The sequence below is a fragment of the Doryrhamphus excisus genome, chromosome 15, assembly GCF_030265055.1.
Source record: "Doryrhamphus excisus isolate RoL2022-K1 chromosome 15, RoL_Dexc_1.0, whole genome shotgun sequence".
Lineage (NCBI taxonomy): Eukaryota > Metazoa > Chordata > Actinopteri > Syngnathiformes > Syngnathidae > Doryrhamphus > Doryrhamphus excisus.
The window spans coordinates 3,271,458-3,292,500 of NC_080480.1; the positions used below are offsets into that span (position 1 = coordinate 3,271,458).

The 21,043-nt window shown below is 40.3% G+C and overlaps 1 protein-coding gene across 4 annotated transcripts in view; it reads right to left on the bottom strand.

Moving 5' to 3' along the window:
• The window catches only part of grin2aa (glutamate receptor, ionotropic, N-methyl D-aspartate 2A, a), a 178,041-nt gene extending 157,575 nt beyond the window's left edge, over positions 1–20,466 (bottom strand). Inside the window, exons 1-6 of one of the 4 annotated variants that reach the window (XM_058050153.1) lie at positions 20,316–20,413; positions 19,807–19,840; positions 19,019–19,208; positions 8,996–9,126; positions 8,544–8,634; positions 6,654–7,547 (exon numbers count right to left, since the gene is read on the bottom strand). In XM_058050153.1, coding sequence (XP_057906136.1) covers positions 6,654–6,917 — 264 coding nt within the window. In that variant the 5' untranslated portion in view covers positions 6,918–7,547; positions 8,544–8,634; positions 8,996–9,126; ... (1 more) ...; positions 19,807–19,840; positions 20,316–20,413. Of the gene's footprint in view, positions 1–6,653; positions 7,548–8,537; positions 8,635–8,995; positions 9,127–19,018; positions 19,209–19,806; positions 19,841–20,315 lie in introns of all 4 variants that reach the window. The other 3 variants (XM_058050154.1, XM_058050152.1, XM_058050151.1) reach the window with 3 other exon arrangements.
• Positions 20,467–21,043: the final 577 nt, after the last annotated feature.

The window sequence follows — 21,043 nt, forward strand, 5'->3', positions numbered from 1 at the left end:
TAATAGTTATCCTCCCTATCCGTGTGGAAGTGGTAAGTTTTGGGGTTTGATATGGATGCTGTATGGTATCATGTACCGAGAAAAAAAATATTACGTTTGATTAATGTTCATGTTAAAGGTTAAATAACTGTTAATAGTTATCCTCCCTATCCGTGTGGAAGTGGTAAGTTTTTGGCTATTTAAGTTTAAAAGAAATAACTTGAAGGCTATTGTTTAGGTCGCTAGCTCTCTAGTTTGCGAGTTAGCATGTGTCTCAAGACCCTGCAGTTGCGCAATATGTTGTAAATATAAAAAAAAAAGTATAAATGTGACTATAGTCGTGTTTTGTCATGTCTACAGGGCTCTAATAATGCTTTGTTTATTTTAATCTGAAAAAAATAATTTGCCAACTATATGTGGTTTCTTAAGTTTTTATTATTTGCCGTTTCATTATTATTATTATATTTATTTATTACTGATTTATTTATTTTCTTTATTCTTGATTTGTTTATTTTTCATCTTATTTTGTGCAGAAAAATAAAAATTAAGATATTGTGGAATGTTTTATCAGAGCTTTTCTTGTAGAAAATCGGAACCAAAGCAAAGTTTTAAAAAAATATATATTTTTTTTTTTGGAAAACCTGATGCGGCCCGGTCTCACCCAGACCCGGGCTCCAGTGGCCCCCAAGTAAATTGAGTTAGAGACCCCTGCTCTACACTGAGCGTGTGCAGTGTGATACTACATCGAAGTTTTAGGGGTAGTGTTTTCCCGTTAGTCAACACGCGGAGAAACCGTGATGACGCTGGTCACTATTTTGCTTGTTAGCATTCTTTGTCGTGAATGAACAATGGCAACTAAAGCTAGAACAAGCGGATGTGTCGCCACATTTTTATTGTAAATGTTGAGCCAAAATCATTTGAGAAGGCTTAGGAAACTATAACGACTAAGGACTAATTACCAGGTGGCAACAGAAAGACGAAAAAGGAATCCCATCTAAAACTGTTAAAATCTACTCCCTTCAGAGAGCAGCACAAACTGGGTCTAACAAGGACATAAAAACGGCACAACTGTACAAGAAGACAAATATATGAAAGTGTGTAGTTTAAGGTCGTCACCCACTAAATAGTACCCGTCAAACACTTGGCAGGAATGCCAAGAAAAATCTCAGACTGGCCAAAAAAATTCCCAAGTGATCCCAAACTTTTGAGCGGTAGTGTGTGTATATACGTATATACACACACACATATGGAGCATTACCTTCAGTTTAATGGTCGCCAAGTGGGTTTTCATTTAGTGGAAAACAGGCCCAGATGGCTCTTTTGATGCTAAAGGTTGCCGACCCCTGCCCTACACTGACCAAATCAATATGACCCAAACACAAACAGTTAGCATTATTTTTTTTCTTTCCAGTCGAGAATTGAGAAATCGCCCAGCTAGCATCTGCAGTTTAATGCAGAAGGAGGTTCCACTGGTTTATCCGACAACAGTTAAAGCGCTAAACAATAACAATAATGACGTTTAGCATTAGCATAAGTTACTTATCATGTGATTTTTGGAAGGGATTTACCAACACACGGGTTCAGGTTTAGACGTCTTTCGGACAAATGGAGTTCACGTTCTATAATATAATTCCACACGCATTTGGGGGTCCCAAAACCCCCAAAAGTAACAAAAATGTCCCTTGTTTCTTGAATTGAGTTCATAAATTGAGTTCATGTTCACACTGAGGAAATTGGTCAAGGTGTTGAGGGCTGCAGTTCATCCTAGTGGGGGGGTCGGGGGGGGGGGGGGGGGGCAATATTTCTGTTATAAATATTACCACCACCCAGAGGATTATTATGCCTCTGTAAAAACGGTATTGGCCATCTTCAGTTCAATTTATTCATCTGGAAGTCTTAAAGCTCATGTATCTTTTGTTGGGTTGACCGATTTAACCCTATATTCTCTCTCCTGGGCGACCCCCCCACCCCGCCCCCCCTCCCAAGAAGACTCTCTCAGGTCATATCAGAGGTAATTTGTCCATCTTGCTCTGGGTCAGCGCCAGCTGGATGTGTCTCTGGAACGCCTCCAACGGGAAGCGCCCCAAGGACTTCACCCAAAACAGATGCCCTAACGACCTCAAAGCTGACGAAGGATCTCGGTCTTTTCAGACTCGGTATAAACACAATTGGAACGGACCGGTAAAGCTACCGTATCAGTAAAATAAATCCATCGGTTATCTCAATATGATCCTCGAAATACCCAAATGATGGACTCCAAATCTGTGTTAGTCCCACGGAATCCATCGCACGGGCCTTAGCTTCCTGTGGTCTAACACGCGTACACTCAAAAACGGACAAGAGCTGATCCTTGTGAATCAATTCGATAATCGGGTTGGGGGACGCGGAGGGGGGGGTCTTGTCAAGCTGGGATAAGCTCTCTCCAGTAGGTTTGAACATGATCTCGATGTGGTTGGAGCGCTATACCGGCTCCAATCGCAATAAAGGTCCGATTCAAAGAGGCTAACTAGCCATATACTAGCCTTATTACTATGTTAGCGTGCATTAAGCGTATCAAATTAAACAAAACCTCTGTCTGTTATGTCTTATTATGTCTACTATATTGGATAATAACAGTATAAATGTGACTATAGGGGTGTTATTTCATGTTTAGAGATCTCTAAACAGGCAACATGTTGAAGGCAACATGTCTACTACATTGGATAACAGGAGTGTAAAGGTGACTATAGGGGTGCTATTTCATGTTTAGAGATCTCTAAACAGGCAACATGTTGAAGGCAACATGTCTACTATATTGGATAATTAGGAGTGTAAAGGTGACTATAGGGGTGTTATTTTATGTTTAGAGATCTCTAAACAGGCAACATGTTGAAGGCAACATGTCTACTATATTGGATAATTAGGAGTGTAAAGGTGACTATAGGGGTGCTATTTCATGTTTAGAGATCTCTAAACAGGCAACATGTTGAAGGCAACATGTCTACTATATTGGATAACAGGAGTGTAAAGGTGACTATAGGGGTGTTATTTTATGTTTAGAGATCTCTAAACAGGCAATATGTTGAAGGCTGAGCGGTAACAGACAATTACTTCCAATGGGGCTTCTCAGGGGGCGCTAAATGCATGTCGCACAGAGCAGATAGGAAAGGAGAGGCAGTAAGGGGGCTCGGTTGTAATACAGTTGTCGCTTGCCACCTAATAGTAAAAAAAAAGTATGCATATTTAAGAAAATTTGATGTAATTTTTGGCCTAAATTTACAATGGCGACATGAACTAAAATCGAAATCGTCACCCATTCGTATACAAAGGCATAGGTACGGGTATCTAGCACTTAGCATCATCTATATTGGATAACAGGAGTGTAAAGGTGACTATAGGGGTGCTATTTCATGTTTAGAGATCTCTATGCATATTTAAGTATGCATATTTAAGAAAATTTGATGTAATTTTTGGCCTAAATTTACAATTTTACGCATAACAATGGCTGAATAAGCTAAAATCAAAATATTCACCCATTCGAATACAAAGGCATAGGTATGGGCATCTAGCACTTAGCATCACCAAACAACTTTAACTATTTTCACAGGTTAGTGCTTGTAATTAAAATGTACAAGTACATAAGTATCATTACTATGTTAGCGCGTATCTCAAGTGTCTGTTCCGTCTTATTATGTCCGCTATATTGGAAAACAGGAGTGTAAAGGTGACTATAGGGTTGCTATTTCATGTTTAGAGATCTCTAATAATGTTTTTAAATAAAGAATATTTAGGTCATAAACACGTCTTATGTGCTCAAACTACAAAAGCGTTCCATTTATAAATAAGGAATCCTACTTCATGGAAATTCACTTATCACTCTCAGGTCTGGTAGTAATTAACCGTGATAAACGAGGGACTGTACAGTTTAGTGACATTAGGTTAAATGCTGAGTTGCTGAATGGAATTCTCCATTGACATTGAATCAGTAGAACATCAAACTTTGCAACAGCGGTTTTTTGTGAATACTCCAATGTTCCATCATCAAATGTGGTCTGACAAGTTTCAGAAGAAACTTCAATCCGGCCGTTTTGAGACTGTAGTTCAATTAAAAATGGCTGAAAGGAAGCTGTTGTTACTGCCTCCTAAATGGTTTTCGGTTGGTGTTTTCAAGTGATTAATTAGCCACTAAAAACTTATTAGTTTAACACAATTAACACAATGTGGCATTTGTGGACCACAGGAATAATGAGCGCAGTCGTCTGTATACCCTTTCCAGCTGAATCAGTCACTTAGCACCTCACTGTTTTAATTGCGAGCTGAAATTTTCATTAAAAGCCAACGTTTGAGCAGCTGTGTGTTGCATGATTTTGTACTTAACGTGCAGCCTTTGCCGGGTGGGAAAGGCCTGGAGCGTGTACCCAGCCGGTCAGGGTCATCAATTAACCCAACATACGTGTTGTTGGACTTTGAGGTTTACTCAGGGGTGTCCAAAGTGCGGCCCGGGGGGCCATTATATAAATATAATTAATAAAAAACTAAAATAATAGCAAAAATTTGAGAGAAAAATTTAGAAAATATTCTATTTTAGTAGCATAGTCAAAATATAACGGGAATAAAGAAATAATAACGAGAATAATATTTGACAAGATGACATTTTGAAAAAATTGGAAAATAAAAAAGCAGAAATAGAGCCTTAAAGGGCCAGCCTTAAAGGGCCAGCCTTAAAGGGCCAGCCTTAAAGGGCCAGCCTTAAAGGGCCAGCCTTAAAGGGCCAGCCTTAAAGGGCCAGCCTTAAAGGGCCAGCCTTAAAGCGCCAGCCTTAAAGCGCCAGCCTTAAAGGGCCAGCCTTAAAGGGCCAGCCTTAAAGCGCCAGCCTTAAAGCGCCAGCCTTAAAGGGCCAGCCTTAAAGGGCCAGCCTTAAAGGGCCAGCCTTAAAGGGCCAGCCTTAAAGCTTAAAGTTGTAATTTTAGAGGAATAAAGTCAAAATATTAAGGGGAAAAAATTAAATTAAACTCATAATATTATTAGAAGTCTAATAATATCAGGAGAAGAAAATTTACAAAGATTATTTAAGAATAAATTGAAATAATTTGAACATGAAAAAAATAATAAACATACTGATAATAGACTTTTCTACAGATATCGCAAAGCACGTCTTAGCATGTCTGCATGTGTTGTTTTCGGAAACACCGACGTGGCACAGTTTGGACACCCCTGGTCTATTCAGCACATCAGTCAGACTTTGAAGTATTTATGCCTCTTAGCTTTCGACAATGATGCATTAATATTATGCATATTAATAGAAGTATCATCATGATGCAATGGTGACATCAACCGCTTTCCGCTCTTGTGTGTGTTTAGCGATTGCATAGCTACTCTGCCGTTTTGCATTTTAACCTCCATAAGGTGTTTTGTTGGCGTCTATACGGACTCATTTTGTGGTAGTGGGCAATAAACGGGATTGCAGTGCTCCTTTGCCAAAAGAAAAAAGCAAAGCAATTGTTTCTCTAAAAGTGCCGTCTGAGGGCCAGGAGGCTCTGAGTCGGCTTTTAACAATAACACTGATGACCATGGAAGCTAAACTGTTGTTTCTTTCGGCTTGGAATTTTGCTTTACATGAAAGTAATATTTTGTAATATTATCCGCGGGATATATGAAAATAAAGATTTGATGACATTCCATGACATATTCCTTTCAAGCTCACAGGTAAGCAGCAAAACCGGCAGCTAAAGAGGCTTTGGAGTTGGCCTCAATCTAAATGGAGGGGGGAGGTGGGTTAATACTTTATTTCCTTTTTCTGTCAAAGAAATATGGATTGGCCCCTCCATTGGGCTGCAGCTGACGCCTTTACAGAGTGGGGAGGAGGAGGAGGAGGAGGAGGAGAAGAGGAGAGAACTGCGCTTCGACAACGTGACTGGCGCCTGAGAACAGGGGAGAGGAGAGGAGGGAGGGAGGTTCACTCCGGTTCAATGAAGACAAGACAATACAAGCGCGACCCCTACCGGTGAAGAGGGGGAGTAGCACTTGACTCCCGCGGCCAACTCTTTTTCTGAAGACGCTTTTTTTTTTTTTTTTTTTTTTTTTAAACCAAGCCCAAAGCCACCGTTACATCACGTTCCAATTGGGGCTTTGACCAAAAAAATTTATTTTAGTTCAAACTAAGCAAAAAAAAATATATATCCTGACGACGCGTCTGGTACCGGATGGATCCAAAGTAAAAGTTGTACCAGGAGTAATATTGTAACTGCTGAAATTGAACATATTTTAAGGAATTGGATACATTATGTGTAAGAGGGGGGGTGAGTCTGCTTAACTGTGTCATGTTTTCAGTTTTGTAGACAAAAAAAAAAAAAGGGGGTACACCTACACGCTGATGCGCCTCAAAGCAGTCTGCGCTCACTGCGCCAAGATGATGAATTAGAAGCTAATTAGAGCGGATAAAAAAACATGCAGGGGATAACATGCTTGGTTTTATTGTTATTATTATTATTATTATTATTATTATTATTATTATTATTATTATTATGAGTAAGATGCGGTTTCTTGTGTTTCATGGGTGCCGCACTTTGGTTCAGGGGACGCCTGTGGGGAACCCGCAGAAAGCATCAGCAAAAGAGGGGTAAAAATAGGTGTGGGATCCCCCCCCCCCCACCATGAACAATAGTGAGGGGTAAAAAAAAAAAAAATGTACTTACAGCATCTCCCTTCCACGGAGCTCCAAAAGAGTGGCGTGAGATGACATTGCAACAGTCCCCTCTTCCCTCCGAGAAACCATTCAGCCTCCGATGGTGCTCACTCTCAAACACTGCACAGCAGGAGAAGAAACAAACCAGCGATAATTTTCCACCGTGTTTCCCCCTCTCTCTCCCCCCCCCCCAAAAAAAAAAAAAAAAAAAAAAAAAACTGAGTTGGAATCCCACGTTGGTGTCACTTTGCGACGGCGCGGCTGCAAAGAACATCAATGTTGTATAGTAATCCAGTCTTCGTTGTGCGTGCGCCTGCGGCTGATTCTGCACTGCGATCTCCGCCGGCCCCGCCGCGCATGGTTGGGGGGGGGGGGGGGGCGGGGGGGTGGGAGCTCGAGCCGCCTCTGTGAGATCACGGCGCTCGGTATCCCGTCATCGCCGTCCCGGGGCTGCTAGGAGAAGGACGAGGCGGGATGGACGCGCGCATTCATGGACCGGTAGCGAGATCCTGCAGAGAGTGCATGTGACCCACTCACTCTCTCTCTCTCTCTCTCTCTCGCTCTCTTTCTCGTGCACGTTTGTGCACTGAGTGTGTGCGCTGAATGTGCGTGTGTCTATTCCTCCGTGATGCGCGCGCTCTGCAGAGACGGTGGCAGCTGGAACGAAGGCAGGAAAAGAAGAATGGACGGACGCACGGACTCTTGGTGGGTCTCTCCTCGCTGCGCTAAAGCTCCATCACGAGGAGGAGGAGAAGAGGAGTTGGGATAAATCACACGGCGTTTACACAATCTTCTCCTCCTCATCCCCCCCCCCCTCCATCCTTCCCTCTCAATCTTGTTGAAGGAAAGAGACTGCTTTACTCCTATAACGTGTCTTTGGGGAATCGGCGTGGAGTCAACCCACCTGGAAAAAGTGGAAAAACAGCAGCGCTTGATGAATGGTGCAGCGAGCAATGGTGCAAAGAAAAAAAAAAAAAAAAGGATCAATGCTTGATGAAAGTCAACTCCACCATCTCCACCCAATGATGGTTGGTATGTGGAATCAAACTGTGGAACGGATCGAGTAAGGAACTCAAAGCCAATTGAAGAAACAATACAAGCAGTTGATGTTTGCTAAATACAAGGATGAAGAGTCTTGAACCAGTCATGATGTGCTATATATATCACTATATTGACACTTATTATGGTACACATTATGTCATTGGATGCTCATATCACCTCGTACTTCGGTACGTGACAACAAAAAAAATGTACTTGAATTTATGTACTCGATCATCACCTATAGGGATTGGACACAGTTATCCTCGTATGGCCTCATATGGTTGAAATGTTGTATATACACTATATGGCAGGGATGTCCAAAGTGTGGCCCGAGGCTAATTTATTGGCCCTTTGTATGTTGGAATACAATTAAAGAGATTATTTTTTTAATATTAGGAGATGAAGAGAAAAAACAGTTGTAATCTTTTGAGGAAAAATGCAAAATATCAGCATTTATTTTTTTCGTTTTTTAGTTTTTGTTTTTTAGTCACTATATTGACAGTTACTATGGTACCCATTATGTCATTGTATGGTCATATCACTCGTACTTTGGTACGTAACAAAAATAAATAAATTATAATTTAAAAAAATTAAGTTAAATAAATTAAATACAATTTAAAAATTAAGTTGAAAAAAATTAAATACAATTAAAATAAATCAAAATTATATTATGAAAGCAGGAAGTGAACAAATGTAACAGTTACTGATTGTAAAAGTACCAGATGGAGGGGTAGGATTGAATAAGCTTTGCTTCTTCCTACTCCTTTTGGACATGTGGAACTGGGAACTGATTATGGGATGGCACTCAATTGTAATCTGATGTACGTATGTTCAAATGAAATAAAACCATTACCATTACCATGAGTCCACTTGCCGCTTATCCTCTTCGGGATCTCGGGTGAGCTGGACTCTGCATGGGCGAAAGGCGGAGTCCACCCTGGACCGGTCACCTGTCAATCACAAAACAAACATCGGTTCACACGTTCTTACTCCATATGGACATTTTTACTCTGCGGTTACTCAACATGACCACGTATTGGTTTTCCAGGAACAAAAAGGAACAGCTATAAGCTCTGACGGAGAGCCTCCAAGAATAAAATAGGTTTTCACTTCTACCAGAGGGAGCTGCTAGATAAAGTTAATGGATATACGGCACCAATTCACACCTGACTGAACAAACAACGACCAAGCAGCTCAGGTCGACAGTGTCATTTCACTCATGTTCCATTGAGGTACGGGATCGGGGGGGCGTCCTTAAAATCCTCCCCGCGGGGGGGATTATTGAGTACATTTTACCGTTTAAATACTCACGTCTTTGTGATGAAAAGAGTCACTCTCAAGCTTCACTTCGAGACGGCGATTCTGCTTCGTATTTCTCCAAACATGTTTAGCGTCTTCCTGAATCATTCTGCACATGTGCAGTAGCGTGTAATAATAATCCACTGTGGGAGAAAAGAGAGGAAAACAATCAGGATAGACTAAAATAGTAATATCTACTTTTTATCGAATATTATTTTTATGAGATGTTTGGGGACCCAGTTCGATTCCATTCTCGGCCATCTCTGTGTGGAGTTTCCTCCCCCATTCCAAAAACATGCTAGGTTAATTAGCGACTCCAAATTATCCATAGGTATGAATGTGAGTGTGAATGGTTGTTTGTCTATATGTGCCCTGTGATTGGCTGGCCACCAGTCCAGGGTGGACCCCGCCTCTTGCCCAGAAGACAGGTGGGGTAGGCTCCAGCACCTAGAGGAGGCCCGGGGGTGGAGTAAATTAAATAGATCATGTGGGTCGGAAGCAGGAAGTCCATGGAAACACTGCAGAAAGGGGTGCAGAATCTGGAAGATCTCGAAAGCTTATTATTGTGTGTTATTGTGTGTAGCTGCTCTATAGGAGCATAATAGGTCTCCCCTTTAAGAAATGTTAATAATGGATAGCCTTCAAACTTTCGTTTTGAATATTCATTCATTCATTCACTACCGCTTATCCTCATGAGGGTTACGGGGGCTGCTGGAGCCTATCCCAGCTGTCTTCGCGGCGAGAGGCGGGGTACACCCTGGACTGGTGGCCAGCCAATCACAGGGCACATAAAGACAAACAACCATTCACACTCACATTCATACCTATGGACAATTTGGAGTCCGCTAATTAACCTAGCGTGTTTTTGGAATGTGGGAGGAAACCGGAGTACCCGGAGAAAACCCACGCATGCACGGGAAGAACATGCAAACACCACACAGAGATGGCCTAGAGTGGAATTGAACTCTGGTCTCCAGCAAAAGAGTTGTGTAATGTCATAAATAATGAATTATAGGAGTGTATAAGTGACTATAGGGGTGCTACTTCATGTCTAGAGAGCTCTAATGTTAAAAAACCCATTTAGAAGGTTCATTCATTCATTCATTCATTCATTTTCTAGCGCTTATCCTCACAAGGGTCACGGGGGCTGCTGGAGCCTATCCCAGCTGTCTTCGGGGAGAGAGGCGGGGTACACCCTGGACTGGTGGCCAGCCAATCACAGGGCACATATAGACAAACAACCATTCACACTCACATTCATACCTATGGACAATTTGGAGTCCGCTAATTAACCTAGCATGTTTTTGGAATGTGGGAGGAAACCGGAGTACCCGGAGAACATGCAAACTCCACACAGAGATGGCCGAGGGTGGAATTGAACTCGGGTCTCCAGCAAAAGAGTTGTGTAATGTCATAAATAATGAATTATAGGGAGTGTATAAGTGACTATAGGGGTGCTACTTCATGTCTGGAGAGCTCTAATAACGTTAAAAAAACACATTTAGAAGGTTCATTTATTCATTCATTCATTTTCTAGCGCTTATCCTCACAAGGGTCACAGGGGGCTGAGGGGGGACAGAGATGGCCGAGGGTGGGATTGAACCCTCGAACTCTCCTAGCTGTGAGGTCTACCCGCTAACCACTCGACCACCGTGCAGCCAACTATGAATATACGCTGGGAAAATTCACCTATAGTGGGTGGATCTGGAGCTGATTAACCGCAATAAATGAGGGACGACTGTATTTGGTGGATGTTTGACAGGCTGCATGTGGCCCACGAGCCGCTTATTGGTGCGAAAGTATAGCATCGGCCTACCGACAGGGATTTTGTAGTTCTAACAAGACCTAACAAAATCAGCAGCATGAAATTGCCCAAAGCATCCAGTAATGCATCTTCTTAAAAAAACATAATAGGGGTCCGCTTCCACAACGCTAATGACCGTGTGTACATCCTCTTCCTGCAAATGGCTGGCAAAGTGCAGTCGGTTTGGTCAATTTCTTCGGAGACCCAGACATGTCCATCAAGTTGTCAGATAAAGACGTGTGATTTGTCTCTCCACGGGACAATTTTCTAGTGCTCCGGGAACACTTCATCACTGCACCCTAAACTTAGCATCGTGCCATGGAAACCAACGCCATGACACTTAAACGGTTAATATAATACAATACTGTTAATTCAACTCTGATTGTGCTATGTGAGTGTGTGGGTGTCAAAAAGGCCTTCTATGAGAAGACTGAAAATGCCCTAAAAGCTAATAGAGTAAATCTAAAACAAAGTGTAAAAAAAAATATCAAACAGCACCTGATGCATTTTCGCATGTCGTTACTTTCACCGCACAAACCAAAAAAAAAAAAAAACACAAAAGCACACGTGAAAGCGTCACCGTGTTGAAAATGTCACAGAGGCATTCTGACATTAAAATTACCTCACGGTTCAACCCGGTCGCTGGGAGCTCATTACGGAGGATCACAAAACACATTATAGCGTGTCAGCGTGCTAATATTAAAGCCTCGCCCGTGCAAACAGGTTCGCAGTTGAAGGTGCCATAAAAAAAAAAAAAGGTCATATAATCTTAATATAAGTGGTCCGCCGGCGTACAGTCAGTCAATCGCAAATGGATTATTAAAATAGCCGATAAAAAAACACACACACACACGGTCGTAGCATGTAGCTAGCGGGTGAAATAATAATAGTCAAGTGGCTAATTTTTCCACACTTGTATGAATATAATTGCAGTATAAATACATATAAAATACAGTGTGTATACAAAGTCAATGGGAATCCATGTTGGGATATTTACTACTACTACTACTACTACTAATGTTTTATGTCAACCACATTATGACCACTTTTATAAGCTGATTAGCTTGTAAAAACTGGATTGCACCACACTAAGGGTCCCTCAATGTCCACCAGTGTGTGTGTGTCAATGCTTGGGAGCTGTCCATAGTGTCCATAAATGTGTGTGTGTTTATATTATGCCGAGGCTGTGAGAGTGTGGGTGTTACCAGGTCACCAAACAGCTGTCTGCGAGACAGAATGGCCGCAAGGGGTGTAAAACAATAACACACACACACACACACACACACACACACACACACTGGGTTTCCCAATGCACTAAACTGATAAATCAATTACTATTTCATCTCCCTCTTTTGGGACACAAGGGAAAAAAAAAAAAAAACAAGCACACGACAAGTTTAGTGGTCCCTGGGTTTAAAGGTCGTACACATTCTAGGCAATTAATTTCTTCATACCCGTCCATTTATTTCTATTAATAAAAGATAATAAAAAAAGACACACGGAGCAAGTTGCAGTGTCCGTACAGGTTAGCAGTTGTAAGTAAGTCACCTATATATTAGGTAATAGGAGAGTAAAGGTGGCTATAGGGGTGTTATTTCATGTCTACAGAGCTCTAATAAACATACATAAGTATTTAAATTTATAAAAGGAGGAATTTTAGTATCCGGAACAGGCGATGACTGTACGTGTGTGTGTCAAAGTTAACGCAAAACAGAAATTTCTATTTATTAAGTTTATTAATAATTATTATTTTATTAATTTTAATTTCTATTTATTTATTTCTATTTGTATTGCGTCAAAGTTAACGCAAAACAGAAATTTCTACTTATTAATTTTATTAATAATTATTATTTTAGTAATTTCTATTTCTATTGCGTCAAAGTTAAGGCAAAACAGAAATTTCTATTTATTAATTTATTCATAATTATTATTTTATTAATTTTAATTTCTATTTATTTATTTCTATTAATGACGATCATAAAGACACACAGAGCAAGTTGCAGTGTCCGCACAGGATAGTGGTTGCATGTAAGTCACCTATATATTAGGTAATATAAGATGAAGGGTGGCTATAGGGGTGTTATTTCATGTCTACAGAGCTCTAATAAAACAAATATTTAGACGCTTGTAAACAGGTTTTCTATGGAATTTTATTTTTCTAGGAATTCTAGGAACCCGGAACAGGCGATGACTGTACGTGTGTGTGTGTGTGTGTGTGTGTGTGTGTGTGTGTGTCAAAGTTAACGCAAAACAGAAATTTCCCTCTAAAATCACTATTTTTTTATGCACATGTGCACAACTTTTTGTGTTTATATAAAAATCTAAAATTAAATGATTTATTTAATTTTTACACTAATAAAAACACATTAAAAAATTCCAAGTCACATGTACTAGTTACAGTTAATTTATTAAAAAAATAAATAAAATGAAATAATACACATTAAATCCATCCATCCTCTATGCTGCTTATCCTTACTCGGGCAACGGGGGCATGCTGGAGCCTTTATTAAATACATAATTGATTGATTTGACTTGATTGGATATATATATATATATATATATATACACACAAATTCAGTAATGATGTTGTAATTAATGTTGCATTCAGGTCCAAACATACATTGTTCTAATTCCATGACAGCGGCAGCTTAGCGTGTGATGTTTCCTGCACATATGCTTGATACGTAATGATATATATATATTCATTGCTTTGACCTCATCTGTGATTTCCCAAGTGAACAGTAAGAAAAGTTCCAGCTCTCATTTGCCTTTAATGAATCATTTGGGGTTTGCTATCAGGCAGGGATTTTCATTCAGGGAATATATCAATGGTCGCTACTACGACTCCCATTCTATTTTCTCCTACAGTAAACCTCGGATATATCGGATTCAATTGTTCCCACTGGTTTTGTCCGATATAAGCGAAATACGTTATATGCGTATACCGGAAAATGTCCGTTTTACGCATATATCGGATTTATATCCGGTATATGCGTAAATCGGATTTTATCCGTTATAAAAAGGCACTTCCTTGACTATGTTTCCAATGTACCTGGACGCGCAGGCAACGCTGCAAACGCTGCAAATGACGTCGTATAGCGGCCTGTCACGATTCGGCGAATCGGAGCGCCACGATGCGACCATCCGATATAAGCGAGGGAAATTTAATGGAAATGCATTGGAACGGGACTGGAGATTTTGTCCGAAATAGGCGAAATCAGTTATAAAAAAAATCCGATATATGCAATGAATTTTTATTGGAAATGCATTACAGAAAAATCGGTTCTTTTTTTTATCTGTCCGTTGTGAGCGAATTTCCGATATATCCGAGTCCGATATATCCAAGGTTTACTGTACTTATCCAGGTCCTAGTCGTTGGGGCAGTAGTTTCAGTTGGGAAGCCAGGAGTTCCTGGTCTGCGTTGTCTTCTTCCAGTTCCACTGAGAGGACACCAAGGTGGTCATATGGTAATCCCTCCAAAGTGATGAAGGTCTGTCCGGGGAACAACTAACCAGGAAGGGGTCCAGGCAGCATCCAGAGCAGCGGATCTACGACCAAGTTTTCAGGTCCTTGTGTCCGCGATCTTGTTGTTTTGGTCGAGACCCAAAGCTCGTGTCCATAGGTTATGGTGGTAACATTGATCAAGTGGTAAATTGAGCTCAGTTCTTCACCGCTCCTCCGCCTAGGGGAAAACTGATTGTCCGACTGAGAACCACGGCCTCGGATTTGGAAGTACAGAGTGCAGAAGCTTCCCACTCAGCTACAAACCGCCCCAGTAAACGCTAAAGGTCATCAGGACCACAACGTCTGCAAATAGAAGAGACGTTGTCGTCCCCAAATCGGCCACCCTCGACACCTAGAAATTCTGTCCACAAAAGTTAGGCTCGACTTACAGCTGGTAATGCGAACCGGGGTCCTACTCTGGTTGGACAAGGTCCGAATGGCACATACAGTGGTATGAAAAAGTATTTGAACCTTTTGGAATTTCTCACATTTCAAATGTGATCTGATCTTTTGTCAAAACAGTGTCTGCTTTAACTAAAACCGCCCAAACATTTATAGGTTTGCATATTTTTAATGAGGATAGCATGCAAACAATGACAGAACAGGGAGGAATAAATAACTGAACCCTCTGCCCCCTTTTCTGTCATTGTTTGCATGCTATCCTCATTAACATATGAAAACCTATAAATGTTTGGGCGGTTTTATTTGGCGGGGCACCGATCCCTCATTTACGGCGGTTAATTGGTTCCAGAAAATTAGGATTCCTTTATTATAAAATATTTTCATAGTTGGAGCATAGAAAACCAGTTTACAAACATATAAATACGGTTTTAACATGATTAAAGACCTCTAGACATGACATAACACCCCTATAGTCAGCTTTACACTCCTATCAGCCAATATAGTAGACATTTATTCATTCATTCATTTTCTACTGCTTATCTTCACGAGGGTCATGTGGGGTGCTGGAGCCTATCCCAGCTGTCTTCGGGGCAAGAGGCGGGGCTCATTTATGGCGGTTAATTGGTTCCAGAATTAGGATTCCTTTATTAAATATTAAACATTTTCATAGTTAGAGCGTACAAAACCTGTTTACAACCTTATAAATATGGTTTTAACTTTATTAAAGACCTCTAGACATGACATAACACCCCTATAGTCATCTTTACACTCCTATCAGCCAATATAGTAGACATTCATTCATTCATTTTCTACCGCTTATCCTCACGAGGGTCATGGGGGGTGCTGGAGCCTATCCCAGCTGTCTTCGGAGCGAGAGGCGGGGCACTGATCCCTCATTTATGGCGGTTAATTGGTTCCAGAATTTGGATTCCTTTATTAAATATTAAATATTTTCATAGTTGGAGCGTACAAAACCCATTTACAACCTTATAAATACGGTTTTAGCTTTATTAAAGACCTCTAGACATGACATAACACCCCTATAGTCATCTTTACACTCCTATCAGCCAATATAGTAGACATTCATTCATTCATTTTCTACCGCTTATCCTCACGAGGGTCATGGGGGGTGCTGGAGCCTATCCCAGCTGTCTTCGGAGCGAGAGGCGGGGCACTGATCCCTCATTTATGGCGGTTAATTGGTTCCAGAATTTGGATTCCTTTATTAAATATTAAATATTTTCATAGTTGGAGCGTACAAAACCCATTTACAACCTTATAAATACGGTTTTAGCTTTATTAAAGACCTCTAGACATGACTTAACACCCCTATAGTCATCTTTACAGTCCTATCAGCCAATATAGTAGACATTCATTCATTCATTTTCTACTGCTTATCTTCACGAGGGTCATGGGGGGTGCTGGAGCCTATCCCAGCTGTCTTCGGGGCGAGAGGCGGGGCACTGATCCCTCATTTATGGCGGTTAATTGGTTCTAGAATTAGGATTCCTTTATTAAATATTTTCATAGTTTGAGCGTACAAAACCCGTTTACAACCTTATAAATACGGTTTTAACTTTATTAAAGACCTCTAGACATGACATAACACCCCTATAGTCAGCTTTACACTCCTATCAGCCAATATAGTAGACATTCATTCATTCATTTTCTACTGCTTATCCTCACGAGGGGTGCTGGAATAAATAACTGAACCCTCTGCCCCCTTCTGTCATTGTTGGCATGCTATCCTCATTAACATATGAAAACCTATAAATGTTTGGGCGGTTTTAGTTAAAGCAGACACTGTTTTTTTCATCTGTGTGATTTTTCCAAAAGGTTCAGATACTTTTTCATACCACTGTAGTAGCATGTAGCCAATCCTGGAGGGACACGGTCAAATCAAACATGTGGACCAGCTGGGAAAACTCCTTTACTACTGTTGCATCACACTCCGGTTTACCTCCCTGAAAAGTGGGACCACAACCCCGGTCTGCCAATCTAGACGTATACTGATCCAGACTTCCACGCAATGTTGAAGAGACATGTCAATCAAGACAGTCCCACAACATCTACTCCTCCCTAAATAACAAATTAGTCCGAGCGTATTTTGAGTTTTACGCTCAGCCAAGACTCTGTTTACTCTCTCACGGCAAAAAACTAAAAATCAATACATCTTGCAAACTCCAGTCATAATAATAAACACAATCCTGTAAATCCAAAGCCAACCCAAAGTGCATTACAACACCTGCAAAGCCGTGTATCATTTATTACAGCTCCTGCCTTGAATGCCATTAGGTCATGCAAGTTTTTTTTGCTCGAAGGTGGTGGACTGGACTGCAGGCCGCAACGAGGTGAAAGGCGTGTGTGAGAACTAGATAAGCGCGCGGACACGCACGGTATGGAGATGAGCGCGCGCCAATCTTTTTAAAGTCACACTTCAAAAGAGAGCTTAAGCCAAAAGAGAGAGCCGCCTTTAATGGCCGCTGCTGATGTCAGCCTCCGCCTAATGCCAACTATTGGTGTACAAGAGCTGCATTTAATAAGACCGGTCTACTATATACATATACAGTGTCCTATGAATTGAGAGTCATATTTGCCTATGGCAATTAAAGTATAATATATGATAACATGAGTAGTATGCAGATTTATAGCGCAACATTTCTGTCATTGTGACCTTAATGCAAACAAAAATGGCAGCCGGCATCCATGCACTTTGGGACATACATTAAAAAAAATCTAGGGATAGGAGCCCAGGCAGGGAAGCTCGGACTACCCTCTTCCCAGCACCATAATCTCTACAACATGTCCTGGGTGCCCTGAACACCACCCCAGGGAGACGTCCTGACTTTAAATATATTACATAAAAATTGTCATCTTCTCCTTAGTAAAATATAAATACATACATATTTTAATACAAGTTAATAAAAAGGATTTTCCATGACCACTTTTACCAAAACACTATATAAAAGACTTGGTCTTCATTTAACGATCAAATGCCGCCATCTAGCGGTTAAGGATATAAACTTACAAGTTCAGCAATGTTTAAAGTGTCCACGAGGTGGCGGAATTGTACCGGTTTACACTGCTAGTCTACTATAATGTACATCTTAATGTATTGTTAAAGCCAATGCCAATTTAAAAGCCAATTTATTGTTATTTAGTTTTGATATTTTTTTATTTTATTTCAAGCCCCCCCCCCCTCATTGGGAGTCCCAGCAGGGCACACAGAAGGCAAAAAAAATGCTACTTTTTCAAGGTGTTGATTTTCAACAAGTGGTAAAGGGGGTACCATGCAGCTGTGACCCCCCTATGTCTCTTCTCTGTCCCAGAAGCATCCAAAAATGGCAGAAAATTCCACATCATTAAGGTAAAAATGGTATTTAAAGTTGTTTTTTTCCAACTTGCGTCTACTGCATTGGGGTGGGAGTAAAAAAAAAAAATATGTATGTTTGCCAATTTCCATGTTTGCACTAAGGTGTGTGTTATGGGGGCTTGTTGTCAAACTGTCCAAACCTGGCGCTGACTGAAGATAAAATATCTTGTCGACATCATTATTATTATACTCAAACGGATGTGTGAAACAGCACCAGTCCGCCGTGTGAAAACATGCACAGTGTATCCAGTGTCCAGGTGAAGAACCCACTAAAGGCCTCACATCTTCTAAAAAGGGACCATGGATATTATTTACAAGCTACTAAAAATCGACTCCATTCAAACAAAAAAAGTTACAGCATAGAAAACCTGTTTAGAACTATTCTAATACATTAGAGTCCTTCAGACATAAAATAACACCCCTATAGTCATATATTTCCACTCATATTAGCCAATATGGTCAAAATAAAAGACATTTAAGACATCAATAACACTGATGCTTGTGTGTGTTGCTGTAAATATGCTTGTGGGGGGCGGACAGGAAGTGATGGTGTAATTTGGGATTATTATTCTGCCTGATAATTCAACCATGCAATAAAATGAATGCACTGAATATTATAGTAACATTACTGACACCTAGTGGCCATTTTAGATTACTATATATGACATTTCCAAGTAAATATCCCAGCATGTTGAACTTCCTGTGTTTCCAGACCACTTCCTGTCAGGTTGAGTAGTGGTTTGACACCACATGCACAATAAGGCGCGTTTGACCTTGCCTATTATATTAGAAGGGAAGGAACTTTTTTTATTTGATGAGGGGCTTTTTTTTTTTTTTTAAGCATTCCATCCTTTTTCACCCCACATTCCTGAGTTTCCAGTCAGCAGCAGCAGGCTATTGTTCCCGGGAAGAGGAGGGTGCTTCAGGAGAGTGTGTGTATGTGTTTGCGTACCGTCACTCGTAGGTGTACACCATGTCCCCGTCCGCCGTGGTACACAACAACAGGAAAATAAAAGACCGCAAGGTGTAGGGAGCGTGTGGAGTCACATGGTTGCTTGTCCTGTTGCAAACGCCTCTCGTTTCCTGCTTGACATCAGGGGGCTTCATAGACCAGATGGATCTTGTGGGTCTCCGATACCATTCTGGTGTTGTTTATTTGGAGATTTGGAAACAAGAAAGCATCAGAGAAGAAAATTAATAATTTTAATATAATATATTCACAAATATTTTGGGATAAGGAGGGTTTTTGTCACACCAAATACGTCCAATATAATATATTGGAATATTGGAAATATTAAATGGAAAAAAGTGCTTCATTATGTATTTTTTGTATTTTTTTTGTAAAAAAAAAACAGTTCAATTTTATGTATTTTGTGTTTTTGTTTTGAATTTATTCAGTGTCTCAGTACTGAAGTACAGTCATTTATCCTCGTTTATCACCACAACATACAAGTCAATGTCAATAAATTGAATATTTTCATCGTTAAAGTACACAAAACCTAATTATGACGTTTATAAAAATGGGTTTTAACATTATTACAACCATGTAGACACAAAAATAACACTCAAATTCTTTGTTTACGTCATATTTTTCAGGCTACGGAAACACTGCAGGGACGAAAAGAGACGGCCGGTGGTGCTAGCATAGCAAGCTACCAAGCTAACTCGTTAGCCTCTCCAATTTACTTACTAGAGTTTCCAACATAGCGTGGAAGAAGTTCAAAGAATATAAAAACTTACCATTTCCACACAAACCGATTAGTTGGAGTTGTAGCTCGACCACAGGATGCAGAGAGACCGAAAATTAGACACAGGTGCGTGTAACTATGACTGTAACGGAAACGGACCAAAGCACAGGGCAAAACAGGAAACAGCTACAAAATAAGAGCATCCATTTTAGGTACTTTTGTTTTGAATTTATTTTAGTGTGTCATTTCAGTACTGACGTACAGTCATCCCTCGTTTATCACCACAACATACGAGTCAATGTCAATAAATTGAATATTTTCATTGTTAAAGTACACAAAACCTGATTATGGCGTTCATAAAAACGGGTTTTAACATTATTAGAACCGTGTAGACATAAAAATAACACTCAAATTATTTGTTTACGTCATATTGTTCAGGCTACGGAAACACTGCAGGGACAAAAAGAGACGGCCGGTGGTGCTAGCATAGCAAGCTACCAAGCTAACTCGTTAGCTTATTCAATTTACTTACTTAGAAGTACAAAGAATACAAAAACCTACCATTTCCACACGAACCAATAAGGGAACTGTCACGTCTTGGCATTTTTTGGAGTCGTAGCTCAACCACAGGATTCAGAGAAACCCGATTTCAGGTAAGGGAAAATTAGAGACAGGTGCGTGGAACTATGAATGTAAAGCAAACGGAACAAAGCACAGCGCAAAACAGGAACTAGCTACAAAATAAGAGCATGTAAACAGGAACTGAGGAATAAATAGCGGAAATAAGCCGGATGAAGGGTATTGCTGATGCATCGTGACCACAATACTACATTAAACTTAACTTTTAATATTTGTAAGCCATAGTCAACCACCAAAATGCAATTATTGTTAATTATTTTTATTAAATTATTTTTTATTAATTAATTGAAAATTCGAAATGACTTTTATTTGTATTATTTATTTGTATTTAGTCATTTTTATGCTTGAAAATGCTTAATGGAGGCAAAAAAATACATGAAATATGCTTCTTAGATATGCAATTGGTTTTGAATGTGTCTCAATCTTAAAACTATGGGGGTTCCGCTTTCTAGTGTGTGCCTGTTGAAGCTCGGAAATGTTATTAGACGCACCAGTGGTGCACGAAGTAGAGAATGGTAAAGGGAAACGCAGGCCCGAGCAACAGCGCAGAGATAAAGATGGCCGCTAAGCCACGTTGACGATAATGACGGTTCATTATATTTTTCCAGCGGATGTTCTGCGGTTAGGTAATAGTGTTGTCGCGACCTAAC